This window comes from Gymnodraco acuticeps, unplaced genomic scaffold (assembly GCF_902827175.1).
Source record: "Gymnodraco acuticeps unplaced genomic scaffold, fGymAcu1.1, whole genome shotgun sequence".
Lineage (NCBI taxonomy): Eukaryota > Metazoa > Chordata > Actinopteri > Perciformes > Bathydraconidae > Gymnodraco > Gymnodraco acuticeps.
In genome coordinates, this window is record NW_022992347.1 from 37,168 (window position 1) to 52,500 (window position 15,333).

General features: G+C 43.0%; 1 protein-coding gene across 1 annotated transcript in view; it reads left to right on the forward strand.

Moving 5' to 3' along the window:
• The first annotated feature begins 11,489 nt into the window (after window positions 1-11,489).
• LOC117541593 (protein kinase C epsilon type-like) overlaps window positions 11,490-15,333 on the forward strand; it is a 16,331-nt gene continuing 12,487 nt past the window's right edge. Inside the window, exon 1 of the mRNA XM_034208804.1 lies at window positions 11,490-12,596. Within this exon, the coding sequence (XP_034064695.1) occupies window positions 12,249-12,596 (348 nt within the window). The 5' untranslated portion in view covers window positions 11,490-12,248. The remainder of the gene's footprint in view (window positions 12,597-15,333) is intronic.

Consider the following 15,333-nt stretch of genomic DNA (forward strand, 5'->3'; position numbering starts at 1 on the left):
AGCAGCTCTAACGACCCCTGTTCTACCCGCACAGCCAACACAGAACACATTGCTCTCAGAAGTTGGAGGAGCTCAAAGGAGAGTTTAGTTTGTGTGATCGTTTTCAATTTATTTTAAATAACATGTTGGTGTACCCAGCAGCTCTGTTAACATGAGAAGTGAATCCCACTGCCCTGCGTTCATCAGCTGGACCCCAGCAGCTCTGTTAACATGAGAAGTGAATCCCACTGCCCTGCGTTCATCAGCTGGACCCCAGCAGCTCTGTTAACATGAGAAGTGAATCCCACTGCCCTGCGTTCATCAGCTGGACCCCCAGCAGCTCTGTTAACATGAGAAGTGAATCCCACTGCCCTGCGTTCATCAGCTGGACCCCAGCAGCTCTGTTAACATGAGAAGTGAATCCCACTGCCCTGCGTTCATCAGCTGGACCCCCAGCAGCTCTGTTAACATGAGAAGTGAATCCCACTGCCCTGCGTTCATCAGCTGGACCCCAGCAGCTCTGTTAACATGAGAAGTGAATCCCACTGCCCTGCGTTCATCAGCTGGACCCCAGCAGCTCTGTTAACATGAGAAGTGAATCCCACTGCCCTGCGTTCATCAGCTGGACCCCAGCAGCTCTGTTAACATGAGAAGTGAATCCCACTGCCCTGCGTTCATCAGCTGGACCCCAGCAGCTCTGTTAACATGAGAAGTGAATCCCACTGCCCTGCGTTCATCAGCTGGACCCCAGCAGCTCTGTTAACATGAGAAGTGAATCCCACTGCCCTGCGTTCATCAGCTGGACCCCAGCAGCTCTGTTAACATGAGAAGTGAATCCCACTGCCCTGCGTTCATCAGCTGGACCCCAGCAGCTCTGTTAACATGAGAAGTGAATCCCACTGCCCTGCGTTCATCAGCTGGACCCCAGCAGCTCTGTTAACATGAGAAGTGAATCCCACTGCCCTGCGTTCATCAGCTGGACCCCAGCAGCTCTGTTAACATGAGAAGGGAATCCCACTGCCCTGCGTTCATCAGCTGGACCCCAGCAGCTCTGTTAACATGAGAAGTGAATCCCACTGCCCTGCGTTCATCAGCTGGACCCCAGCAGCTCTGTTAACATGAGAAGTGAATCCCACTGCCCTGCGTTCATCAGCTGGACCCCAGCAGCTCTGTTAACATGAGAAGTGAATCCCACTGCCCTGCGTTCATCAGCTGGACCCCAGCAGCTCTGTTAACATGAGAAGTGAATCCCACTGCCCTGCGTTCATCAGCTGGACCCCAGCAGCTCTGTTAACATGAGAAGTGAATCCCACTGCCCTGCGTTCATCAGCTGGACCCCAGCAGCTCTGTTAACATGAGAAGTGAATCCCACTGCCCTGCGTTCATCAGCTGGACCCCAGCAGCTCTGTTAACATGAGAAGTGAATCCCACTGCCCTGCGTTCATCAGCTGGACCCCCAGCAGCTCTGTTAACATGAGAAGTGAATCCCACTGCCCTGCGTTCATCAGCTGGACCCCAGCAGCTCTGTTAACATGAGAAGTGAATCCCATGCCCTGCGTTCATCAGCTGGACCCCAGCAGCCTCTGTTAACATGAGAAGTGAATCCCACTGCCCTGCGTTCATCAGCTGGACCCCAGCAGCTCTGTTAACATGAGAAGTGAATCCCACCTGCCCTGCGTTCATCAGCTGGACCCCCAGCAGCTCTGTTAACATGGAGAAGTGAATCCCCACTGCCCTGCGTTCATCAGCTGGACCCCAGCAGCCTCTGTTAACATGAGAAGTGAATCCCACTGCCCTGCGTTCATCAGCTGGACCCCAGCAGCTCTGTTAACATGAGAAGTGAATCCCACTGCCCTGCGTTCATCAGCTGGACCCCAGCAGCTCTGTTAACATGAGAAGTGAATCCCACTGCCCTGCGTTTCATCAGCTGGACCCCAGCAGCTCTGTTAACATGAGAAGGGAATCCCACTGCCCTGCGTTCATCAGCTGGACCCCAGCAGCTCTGTTAACATGAGAAGTGAATCCCACTGCCCTGCGTTCATCAGCTGGACCCCAGCAGCTCTGTTAACATGAGAAGTGAATCCCACTGCCCTGCGTTCATCAGCTGGACCCCAGCAGCTCTGTTAACATGAGAAGTGAATCCCACTGCCCTGCGTTCATTCAGCTGGACCCCAGCAGCTCTGTTAACATGAGAAGTGAATCCCACTGCCCTGCGTTCATCAGCTGGACCCCAGCAGCTCTGTTAACATGAGAAGTGAATCCCACTGCCCTGCGTTCATCAGCTGGACCCCAGCAGCTCTGTTAACATGAGAAGGGAATCCCACTGCCCTGCGTTCATCAGCTGGACCCCAGCAGCTCTGTTAACATGAGAAGTGAATCCCACTGCCCTGCGTTCATCAGCTGGACCCCAGCAGCTCTGTTAACATGAGAAGTGAATCCCACTGCCCTGCGTTCATCAGCTGGACCCCAGCAGCTCTGTTAACATGAGAAGTGAATCCCACTGCCCTGCGTTCATCAGCTGGACCCCAGCAGCTCTGTTAACATGAGAAGTGAATCCCACTGCCCTGCGTTCATCAGCTGGACCCCAGCAGCTCTGTTAACATGAGAAGTGAATCCCACTGCCCTGCGTTCATCAGCTGGACCCCAGCAGCTCTGTTAACATGAGAAGTGAATCCCACTGCCCTGCGTTCATCAGCTGGACCCCAGCAGCTCTGTTAACATGAGAAGTGAATCCCACTGCCCTGCGTTCATCAGCTGGACCCCAGCAGCTCTGTTAACATGAGAAGTGAATCCCACTGCCCTGCGTTCATCAGCTGGACCCCAGCAGCTCTGTTAACATGAGAAGTGAATCCCACTGCCCTGCGTTCATCAGCTGGACAAACACAACTCAAGATTTGTAAAAAGCTAACTTCTAACTTTATAAGGTGTGAAGGTTGTGTGTGTGAACTTGTTGAGGAGTTCTTCTGCCTCCAGGTGGCCAGAAATATGTTAATGCAGCTTTAAATAAACCTCATCACATGGCATTTAACCCATACAGATGTACATGCAGAAGGGAGAGAAGTACTCTGATGTTGTACTTGAGTAAAAGTAGAAGTACACAGATCTTGTCCTTGAGTAAAAGAAGAAGTACTCAGATCTTGTCCTTGAGTAAAAGTAGAAGTACACAGATCTTGTACTTGAGTAAAAGTAGAAGTACTCAGATGTTGTACTTGAGTAAAAGTAGAAATACTCAGATCTGGTACTTGAGTAAAAGTAGAAGTACTCAGATCTTGTACTTAGTAAAAGTAGAAGTACACAGATATTGTACATGAGTAAAAGTAGAAGTACTCAGTTATTGTACTTAGTAAAAGTAGAAGTACACAGATCTTGTCCTTGAGTAAAAGTATAAGTACACAGATCTTGTACTTGAGTAAAGGTAGAAGTACACAGATCTTGTACATGAGTAAAAGTAGAAGTACTCAGTTATTGTAATTGAGTAAAAGTAGAAGTACACAGATCTTGTACTTGAGTAAAAGTAGAATTACTCAGATCTGGTACTTGAGTAAAAGTAGAAGTACACAGATATTGTACTTGAGTAAAAGTAGAAGTACTCAGATGTTGTACTTGAGTAAAAGTAGAAATACTCAGATCTGGTACTTGAGTAAAAGTAGAAGTACTCAGATCTTGTACTTGAGTAAAAGTAGAAGTACACAGATCTTGTCCTTGAGTAAAAGAAGAAGTACTCAGATATTGTCCTTGAGTAAAAGTAGAAGTACACAGATCTTGTACTTGAGTAAAAGTAGAAGTACTCAGATGTTGTACTTGAGTAAAAGTAGAAATACTCAGATCTGGTACTTGAGTAAAAGTAGAAGTACTCAGATCTTGTCCTTGAGTAAAAGTAGAAGTACACAGATCTTGTACTTGAGTAAAAGTAGAAGTACTCAGATGTTGTACTTGAGTAAAAGTAGAAATACTCAGATCTGGTACTTGAGTAAAAGTAGAAGTACTCAGATCTTGTACTTAGTAAAAGTAGAAGTACACAGATCTTGTACATGAGTAAAAGTAGAAGTACTCAGTTATTGTACTTAGTAAAAGTACAAGTACACAGATCTTGTCCTTGAGTAAAAGTATAAGTACACAGATCTTGTACTTGAGTAAATGTAGAAGTACACAGATCTTGTACATGAGTAAAAGTAGAAGCACTCAGATCTTGTACTTGAGTAAAAGTAGAAGTACACAGATCTTGTACTTGAGTAAAAGTAGAAGTACTCAGATGGTGTACTTGAGTAAAAGTAGAATTACTCAGATCTGGTACTTGAGTAAAAGTAGAAGCACTCAGATCTTGTACTTGAGTAAAAGTAGAAGTACTCTGATCTTGTACTTGAGTAAAAGTAGAAGTACTCAGATGTTGTACTTGAGTAAAAGTAGAAGTATTCAGATCTTGTACGTGAGTAAAAGTAGAAGTACACAGATCTTGTACTTGAGTAAAAGTAGAAGTACTCAGATCTTGTACTTGAGTAAAATAGATGTACTCATATCTTGTACTTGAGTAAAAGTAGAAGTACTCAGATCTTGTACTTGAGTAAAAGTAGAAGTACTCAGATCTTGTACTTGAGTAAAAGTAGAAGTACTCAGAACGTGTAATTGAGTAAGAGTAGAAGTACCCAGATCTTGTACTTGAGTAAAAGTAGAAGTACTCATATCTTGTACTTGAGTAAAAGTAGAAGTACTCAGATCTTGTACTTGAGTAAAAGTAGAAGTACTCAGAGCGTGTACTTGAGTAAAAGTAGAAGTACTCAGATCTTGTAATTGAGTAAGAGTAGAAGTACTCAGATCTTGTAATTGAGTAAAAGTAGAAGTACTCAGGCCTTGTACTTGAGTAAATGTAGAAGTACCAGAGTGTAGGAATACTCTGTTACAGTAAAAGTCCTGCATTCAAAATGTTCCTCAAGTAAAAGTAGAAAAGTATTCTCATCTAAATATAGTGAAAGACAGTGAAAGTAGTCGTTGTGCAGATTGGTCCATTTCAGAATAATATATATGATATGTTTTATAATGATTGATCATGAAAGTGTTCTCAAAGCTGGTGAAGGTGCAGCTAGTCTGAATGGCTTTGTATACTGCAGGGTAGCTGGTGGATTTACTCCAGGTGGAACTAAAGTCTGATTCAACACGTGATTAGATTTCACATCATTCATCCACATCTGTGAAGTAACTAAAGGTGTTAAATACATGTAGTGGAGGAAAAGTACACCATGTACCTCTGAATTGAATGAGTAGAAGTAAGGCATAACATTGAAATACTCTATTTATAAAGTACCTCTAAGTAGGTACAGTACTTGAGTACATCTACTTAGTTACTTCCCACCTCTGCTAACATGATTGTAAGCCAACTTGTCTCCGATGTAAAACAAAGCTTTCTTGAGGTTCAACAGGCTTTACTGAGCATGAAAAAGGTTGTGGTCATTGTTAACAGAAACTGACTCTGACAGTGAGCAGGAGTTGACGTTATGCAGGCTGCAGTGCATGTCAAAGTCACTTTCCCTGAGATAAAGTCCATTATTTAGGAGAAAAAGCTACATTTAAACTTTAAAATTCAGCTTTAAAGGGTGAAAAGATTCATGAATGTTCAGCACAGGACTGATCCATCTTCATCAGCTTCATTTGATATGTGGGGATGTTTTTGTGTGGGTTTGTTACCTCATACACGCCACATTAATTCACACAATTGTAATTAATTTCAGTCATTTTCTACGAGCCCTGCACCAACTCCAGTGATTCTTATGTGGACTTTCAGTACAGCAGGTTTTCTGGCAGCTTCTCCCGGAAACAGCTGGTTTATTTCACACTGGCTTTTTCCATACACACACACACACACACACACACACACACACACACACACACACACACACACACACACACACACACACACACACACACACCATGTATACATCATTTCAGGGGACATTACATGACTTGCATGCATTTCCTGGAGACTTATCATAACCTTAACCCTAACCAACACATGCCTAACCCTTACCCTTACCTTAACCTTACCCTAAACCTTACCCTTACCTTAACCTTACCCTAACCCTAACCAAGTCTTCACCCTAAAATTAATGATTCCCCTCATGGGGACCTCCATTTTGTCCCCATAAGGGAGGCGAGTCCCCACACGTGACTGTGTAAACAGATTTAGGTCCCCACAAGTATATGAATGCTAGGTCACACACACACACACACACACACACACACACACACACACACACACACACACACACACACACACACACACACACACACACACACACACACACCTTGCTGCTGCTGACACACACTTCTTTCGTTGCCCTTATTTCCCAGTTGCTCTTGCAGGAAGAAGACCATCTGCCTTGCTTCTAAATTAGGGAGAGCATTTATCACATTTCTGGAGACGGCGAGAACTGATCCAGGTTTTTTTTTTGCTTTGCCTTTTGAGATAAATGACAAGGTCAAGGACACGGAGACGAGCACATCAATATTCATTAACCTGCTGGTGGGTTATGAGGTTGGAAATGAATTATTTGTAAGAGTTTAATGTCTGGATAATTAGATATTAGCTGCTAAAAAGAGCCATTCATCTTTAGTGGTACGTGTGTAACAGGGTTATGTAATCAGGATACTAAAAGTAAACATGGTGGATAACTAGCAGGATATTTTATACTAAATATCTAGCTTTCTTCTTTTCTGAGGTTAAAAACGCCCCCATTGGCCTCCTTTGTTGACTTTGATGGTGACATCACTATGTAACACTCACGCTCCTATTGGCTAGCGCTGTAACACATTGTACGTGATAGGCTAAGGGGTCGGACATCTATAGGCGGTTGACTAATCACAACAGAGCCGTCCAGCCAAGTAAAAGCAGTGGTGGAAAGTAACTATGTACATTTACTCTAGTATTGTACTTAAGTAAAGTACACACGTTAAAAAACGACTTGAGTATTTGGATTTAAACCTACTTTATACTTCTACTTCACTACATTGCATAGGCTAATATTGTACTATTTACTCGTAGTAGAGGACTCTTTAAAGTAGAGACACTACATACTGATATACACCTGAACATCAGCAGGAGAGGACTCTTTAAAGTAGAGACACTACATACTGATATACACCTGCACATCAGCAGGAGAGGACTCTTTAAAGTAGAGACACTACATACTGATATACACCTGAACATCAGCAGGAGAGGACTCTTTAAAGTAGAGACACTACATACTGATATACACCTGAACATCAGCAGGAGAGGACTCTTTAAAGTAGAGACACTACATACTGATATACACCTGAACATCAGCAGGAGAGGACTCTTTAAAGTAGAGACACTACATACTGATATGCACCTGAACACCAGCAGGAGAGGACTCTTTAAAGTAGAGACACTACATACTAATATACACCTGAACACCAGCAGGAGAGGACTCTTTAAAGTAGAGACACTACATACTGATATACACCTGAACATCAGCAGGAGAGGACTCTTTAAAGTAGAGACACTACATACTGATATACACCTGAACACCAGCAGGAGAGGACTCTTTAAAGTAGAGACACTACATACTGATATACACCTGAACATCAGCAGGAGAGGGACTCTTTAAAGTAGAGACACTACATACTGATATACACCTGAACATCAGCAGGAGAGGACTCTTTAAAGTAGAGACACTACATACTGATATACACCTGAACATCAGCAGGAGAGGACTCTTTAAAGTAGAGACACTACATACTGATATACACCTGAACACCAGCAGGAGAGGACTCTTTAAAGAAGAGACACTTTACATTACTTTTATATTGTGAAACTCAAGTTAGATGACTTCTTGTACAGGTAACTGGTGATGTCATACACCCACTGGTGTAAATGTACTGGTGTTACCGTTGGCCTGTGGGAAATCGGTTTGGCTTCACATTATTCCTGCTGCTTGAATTAAATTATAGATCTCCTTTCACCCCTCCCCCCAAGGTCCAAAGTAGGTTTATTGATCGGCTTACTCAAATAATCCACAACGGGGGAAAAGGAAAACAAAATAACTAATATTGATTTTTGACAGCTTGTTTATAATTAAATAGCGGAATCACTAACGGCACCGGAGGGACGGGGATGAAAGAGGATTATGAGGATGTGGATGCAATGTCATCTTCTTCCTGTCCGTGCACACATTAATATCTTCCTGTGCCAGATGTTAGCTGTTTAACAGAGCAGGTGTGCCATAAAACATGTGTGTAGAAACTGAATACTGTATGTGATCAAGGGCTTTTTAATAAGACAACACAGAAATAGAAAATAACACCAATGAGGAGAGAGTGTGTGGAGGGAAATGTAGAGGATGGCAGAGAGAGGAGAATTAAATAAGCTTTGGGAAAAGATTATAAAAAGATTAGGATTTTTAAATTAGGATTTGGCGCCCCCTGCTGGTTGGAAAGCTGATACTGCAACTTGTAAAAAGTGTTGGACACATCTGCTGTATAGATTTAATCAGACATACACAGTCTTACATTCCCCATTGTTCGTAGAAATAGTAATGTGACAAAAAAATATCATTCATCAGTGAACTCTCAAACTTGTACGATGTGAGGGTCTAAGGACAGAGGGTCTAAGGACAGAGGGTCTAAGGACAGAGGGTCTAAGGACAGAGGGTGTCGTATTGTCATACTGATATTCTGTACAAAATATGAGAATGAAGAAAGGTGATTGAAGATGAGAAATGATTGTATATGTATGAATGTAAATGTATGTAGGAATAACTTGGATAATGATTTAAAGGACAATCATTGATCAAGTACGGGGTGGGAATGAATAAGCATTTGCTTCCTCCTGCTCCCTTTCGGACATATGATTTATTATTATTAATATGAAGACTTTTTTTTTCTTTTTTTTTGTTGAATATACAAATATTACCATGAATGTGGATAAATACTGTATTATAACAATACGGTATTCTGTTTTTCACATTTGTTATTTGTTATTTTTTAATCTGTTCGAAAGAAAGACTGAAAGAAAGAAAGAAAGTCCACTGAGACAAATGTAACATTTGTGATATTGGGCTGTATAAATAAACATTGATTGATTTTTTGATTGAAACTGTTCCTTTTTTACCAAACATCGTTTATTTGTTCAGCTGATACAGAAATGGTTTTAACTTGATATTGCAGAGACTCCCCAGGAGGGGGCAGCAAGGTGTAAAACAGCTGAATTGGACAGCAACAACCTGATGTGACATCATGATCATCCCTGCATGTAGTTCCGAAATGTACCATTATATTTATGATTTAAAAATATATACTGATATATTAAAATTGCATCCAGCTCATGTGGAAGAGTGTGTACAACCATACCAGTATTCAATGGTGTAATACTGCAGAAACTGCACTTTACACCTGTTTTTGTTACTGAATCAGAGTGGACTCAAACGCAGGACACGAGTGTTTTCACACAAAGGGTTTATTTAGTGCACGAGGTGCGGGGACGTGGCGACAAGGAGGGTCAAATAAATAACGAGAGGGCAGTATCATGATAATACCAGACAAATACAATCTTATATGGAATTTCTTAAAGAAGGAAAGTTCCTGAAAAAACAAGCGAGTCGAGTTTTTTTTTATGTGTTTAGAGAGTATTCTAAATTACTCTGTATATTTCGTGTTTAGATGCTCCTCTGAATATAGGTCTTTTTTTACCGAGAATATGTATATATTGTTTTTAAATCATAATGGTTTATTTGTATTGTATTACATTTTTCAAGTAATTTTGTAATTGACTGTCAACATGTACTCAGATCTTATACTTGAGTAAAAGTAGAAGTACTCAGATATTGTACTTGAGTAAAAGTAGAAGTACTCAGATCTTGTTCTTGAGTAAAAGTAGAAGTACTCAGATCTTGTTCTTGAGTAAAAGTAGAAGTATTCAGATATTGTACTTCAGTAAAAGTAGAAGTACTCAGATCTTGTTCTTGAATAAAAGTAGAAGTACTCAGATCTTGTTCTTGAGTAAAAGTAGAAGTACTCAGATATTGTTCTTGAGTAAAAGTAGAAGTACTCAGATATTGTTCTTGAGTAAAAGTAGAAGTATTCAGATCTTGTACTTGAGTAAAAGTAGAAGTACTCAGATCTTGTACTTCGTAAAAGTAGAAGTACTCAGATATTGTACTTGAGTAAGAGTAGAAGTACTCAGATCTTGTTCTTGAGTAAAAGTAGAAGTACTCTGATTGTGTACTTGAGTAAAAGTAGAAGTACTCAGATCTTGTTCTTGAGTAAAAGTAGAAGTACTCAGATCTTGTTCTTGAGTAAAAGTAGAAGTACTCAGATCTTGTTCTTGAGTAAAAGTAGAAGTACTCAGATCTTGTACTTGAGTAAAAGTAGAAGTACTCAGATATTGTACTTGAGTAAAAGTAGAAGTACTCAGATCTTGTACTTGAGTAAAAGTAGAAGTACTCAGATCTTGTACTTGAGTAAAAGTAGAAGTACTCAGATCTTGTGCTTGAGTAAAAGTAGAAGTACTCAGGTCTTGTACTTGAGTAAAAGTAGAAGTACTCAGATCTTGTACTTGAGTAAAAGTAGAAGTACCAGAGTGTAGGAATACTCTGTTACAGTAAAAGTCCTGCATTCAAAATGTTCCTCAAGTGAAAGTAGAAAAGTATTCTCATCAAAATATAGTGAAAGTAGCGACAGTAAAAGTAGTCGTTGTGCAGATTGGTCCATTTCAGAATAATATATATGATATGTTTTATAATGATTGATCATCAAAGTGTTCTCAAAGCTGGTAAAGGTGCAGCTAGTTTGAAGTACTTTGTATACTGCAGGGTAGCTGGTGGATTTACTCCAGGTGGAACTAAAGTCTGATTCAACACTTGATTAGATTTCACATCATTCATCCACATCTGTGAAGCAACTAAAGGTATTAAATACTTGTAGTGGAGGAAAAGTACAGAGTAGCAGTTCAATGGAAATACGCAAGTAAAGTGTCTCAACATTGTACTGAAGTGCAGTACTTGAGCACTTCCCACCTCTGCTAACATGATTGTAAGCCGACATGTCTCCAATGTAAAACAAAGCTTGCATCAGGCTCAACAGGATATATTGAGCATGACACATATTGTGGTCATTGTTAAAAGAAACGACTCTGACAGTGAGCAGTAGCATAAGATTGTACTTAAATACTTGACTAAATATACGTAGTTACTTCCCACCGCTGTTGTTTACAGATTGTAAACTGATGGTAGCTTGCTAAAGGTTGGATCTAAATCTCTTTTATTTATCTCCTGATATTCCCCCCCCCCCCTGAACTGTAGTGGAGTAGAAGTACAGAGCAGCATACAATGGAAATACTCAAGTAAAGTACAAGTACCTCAAAATTGTACTTGAGTAAATCTACTTAGTTACTTCCCTCCCACCTCTGCTGTTTACAGATGTTAAACTGATGGCAGCTTGCTAAAGGTTGACCCCCCCCCCCCCCCCCCTCCCCGTCTGTCACAGCTGCAGCCTCCCAGAAATCTGACGCGTTTTTCGCATTTCCTGCAGCAAGAGAGCCGGAGACAGCAGTCTCGTTCCGGGGGGGAGGCATCCAGAGGTCTGTCCACGGGAAGTCAACATCAGCACGGCAGTGGCTGAAACCAGGCCGTGCACCGAGGACCAGGAACCCCCCTTTACATCCCCGTGATCCGCCCCTCCTCTGCGGCTCTCTGCTCGCTGCAGTCCGGCTGAAACACCCCATACGCACCGGTCCTCTGGAGCTTCAAAGCCCGGCACACGGTGCGATGAAACCCGGGCTTTATTCTTCCAGGGAGTCCCGTTGCTGCAGTGTTTTTTAACAAGGATACACATCTGGGGCCTTTTGCGCGTTTGTTGTTGTGGCTGTGCACGTCTGAGGAACGCTGCCCCTGGTTATCTGTTGCTGCAGATCATTTGTTTGGGGTGTGAGGGGAGTGCAAGACGCTAACTCTGAGGAAAACATGTTTTAAATGTGGATTTCTCTCCGTTTGTATTCCACTGGAAGGATTTCTGGCTGCAGGACCACCGGTCTAAACGCTCACTCTGATTAAAAACAGTTTTTGAAGGAGGTATATTTGGATGTTTCTGCGTTGTATTCCAAGAGGAGCACCGCTCAAAACGCTTTCTGAGGAAGACGTGGATTGTACTGCGTAATTACTCCACTGTAAGGATTTCTGCCACAGTGTTTTTTCTGGATAACCCTGGGTGTGTTTCCACTGTAAACAAGTTGTAAGCAGTAGTGTTTTTGGAGACCCTCTGCCATGGTGATCTTCAACGGGCAGCTGAAGATCCGGATCCGCGAGGCTCTGGATCTGAAGCCCACGGCCTGGTCTCTGCGTCACGCCGTCGGCCCGAAGACCCATAGCTTCCTCCTGGACACGTACATCGCCCTGAACGTGGATGATTCCCGCGTGGGGCAGACCTCCACCAAGCAGAAGACCAACAGCCCGAACTGGAACCATGAGTTCTGCACGGAGGTGCACGAGGGGCGGAGGCTCGAGCTCTCCGTGTTCCACGACGCGCCGATCGGATGCGACGACTTCGTGGCGAACTGCATCATCCAGTTTGAAGACATCCTGCACAGCGGGAGCAAGCACTTCGAGAACTGGGTGAGATGTTGTGAGACCACAAGGAGTAGCCTACTCTGAGGTGTTAGTCAAGTCGTGAAAGTAGAAGTACCAGAGTGTAGGAATACTCTGTTACGTGTAAGAGTCCTGCATTCAAAGTGTTACTCAAAGTCAAAGTCAACTTTATTGTCAATCTTTCAGTGTGTTGTACAGACAGAGAGATCGAAATGACGTTTCCCACAATCCCGAATACAAAAACAAATGTTTATAAAAATATGTATGCAAATATATAATACACAATCAAAATACACATGTATACATATGCACACATTAAGACCTAAATAAAAGCACAACAATCAACAAAATAACAGTCACTTCAATATCTTTGAGTATATCTTGTCTACTTGAGTAAAAGTAGAACAGAGTCTAGGAATACTCTGTTACAAGTAAAAGTCCTGCATTCAAAATGTTACTCAAGTAAAAGTAGAAGTACTCAGATCTTGAGTAAAAGTAGAAGAACTCAGGTCTTGCACTTGAGTAAAAGTAGAAGTACTCAGATCTTGTACTTGAGTAAAAGTAGAAGTACTCAGATCTTGTACTTGGTCAAAGTAGAAGAACTCAGATCTTGTACTTGGTCAAAGTAGAAGTACTCAGGTCTTGTACTTGAGTAAAAGTAGAAGTACTCTGATCTTTTAGTCAAATTAGAAGTACTCAGATCTTTGAGTAAAAGTAGAAGTACTCAGGTATTGTAGGCTACTTGACTAAAAGTAGAAGTACCAGAGTGTAGGAATACAATGTTACAAGTTAAAGTCCTGCATTCAAAATGTTACATTTTGGCAGTGAAGTACTGAGTACATTTACTCGAGTATTGTTGTACTTAAGTAAAGTACACACACGTCAAAAAAGTACTTGAGTATTTTCATTTAAAGCTGCTTTATACTTCTACTCCACTACATTTCAGAGGCTAATATTGTACTATTCAAAGTTTATATATAAAAACACATGAAGGGATGCAACACTGTATTTTCTTTTAAATATGCACAGTATTTCAAAAATATATGTAAAGGTGGCTCTACATTGACAAACTACAACAATAACATGATTTGACATGTATTTAAAAACCTGTATAGAAGAGCCATTCTAAATACTTTTACTTTTACACAAAGTACATCTTACTGATCAATTATGATAACACTCCACTCCTGAGATGTGACACCTTCATTACTCAATTAAAAGTATCAATATCAAATTGAAAAATTACTCAGAACTCAGAATCTTACTGGAATTAATCCTTCATGTTTGGTACTGGTCCCAGCTGTGTGCGTCACTCTTTAGTGTCCCCTGGTCTCCCAGCTGTGTGCGTCACTCTTTAGTGTCCCCTGGTCTCCCAGCTGTGTGTGTCACTCTTTAGTGTCCCCTGGTCTCCCAGCTGTGTGCGTCACTCTTTAGTGTCCCCTGGTCTCCCAGCTGTGTGCGTCACTCTTTAGTGTCCCCTGGTCTCCCCAGCTGTGTGCGTCACTCTTTAGTGTCCCCTGGTCTCCCTGCTGTGTGCGTCACTCTTTAGTGTCCCCTGGTCTCCCTGCTGTGTGCGTCACTCTTTAGTGTCCCCTGGTCTCCCTGCTGTGTGCGTCACTCTTTAGTGTCCCCTGGTCTCCCTGCTGTGTGTGTCAATCTTTAGTGTCCCCTGGTCTCCCAGCTGTGTGCGTCACTCTTTAGTGTCCCCTGGTCTCCCTGCTGTGTGCGTCACTCTTTAGTGTCCCCTGGTCTCCCTGCTGTGTGCGTCACTCTTTAGTGTCCCCTGGTCTCCCTGCTGTGTGTGTCACTCTTTAGTGTCCCCTGGTCTCCCAGCTGTGTGCGTCACTCTTTAGTGTCCCCTGGTCTCCCTGCTGTGTGAGTCACTCTTTAGTGTCCCCTGGTCTCCCTGCTGTGTGCGTCACTCTTTAGTGTCCCCTGGTCTCCAGCTGTGTGTGTCACTCTTTAGTGTCCCCTGGTCTCCCAGCTGTGTGCGTCACTCTTTAGTGTCCCCTGGTCTCCCTGCTGTGTGTGTCACTCTTTAGTGTCCCCTGGTCTCCCAGCTGTGTGCGTCACTCTTTAGTGTCCCCTGGTCTCCCTGCTGTGTGCGTCACTCTTTAGTGTCTCCTGGTCTCCCTGCTGTGTGCGTCACTCTTTAGTGTCCCCTGGTCTCGCTGCTGTGTGCGTCACTCTTTAGTGTCCCCTGGTCTCCCTGCTGTGTGCGTCACTCTTTAGTGTCCCCTGGTCTCCCAGCTGTGTGCGTCACTCTTTAGTGTCCCCTGGTCTCCCTGCTGTGTGCGTCACTCTTTAGTGTCCCCTGGTCTCCCTGCTGTGTGCGTCACTCTTTAGTGTCCCCTGGTCTCCCTGCTGTGTGCGTCACTCTTTAGTGTCCCCTGGTCTCGCTGCTGTGTGCGTCACTCTTTAGTGTCCCCTGGTCTCCCTGCTGTGTGCGTCACTCTTTAGTGTCCCCTGGTCTCCCAGCTGTGTGCGTCACTCTTTAGTGTCACCTGGTCTCCCTGCTGTGTGCGTCACTCTTTAGTGTCCCCTGGTCTCCCTGCTGTGTGCGTCACTCTTTAGTGTCCCCTGGTCTCCCTGCTGTGTGCGTCACTCTTTAGTGTCCCCTGGTCTCCCTGCTGTGTGTGTCACTCTTTAGTGTCCCCTGGTCTCCCAGCTGTGTGCGTCACTCTTTAGTGTCCCCTGGTCTCCCTGCTGTGTGCGTCACTCTTTAGTGTCCCCTGGTCTCCCTGCTGTGTGCGTCACTCTTTAG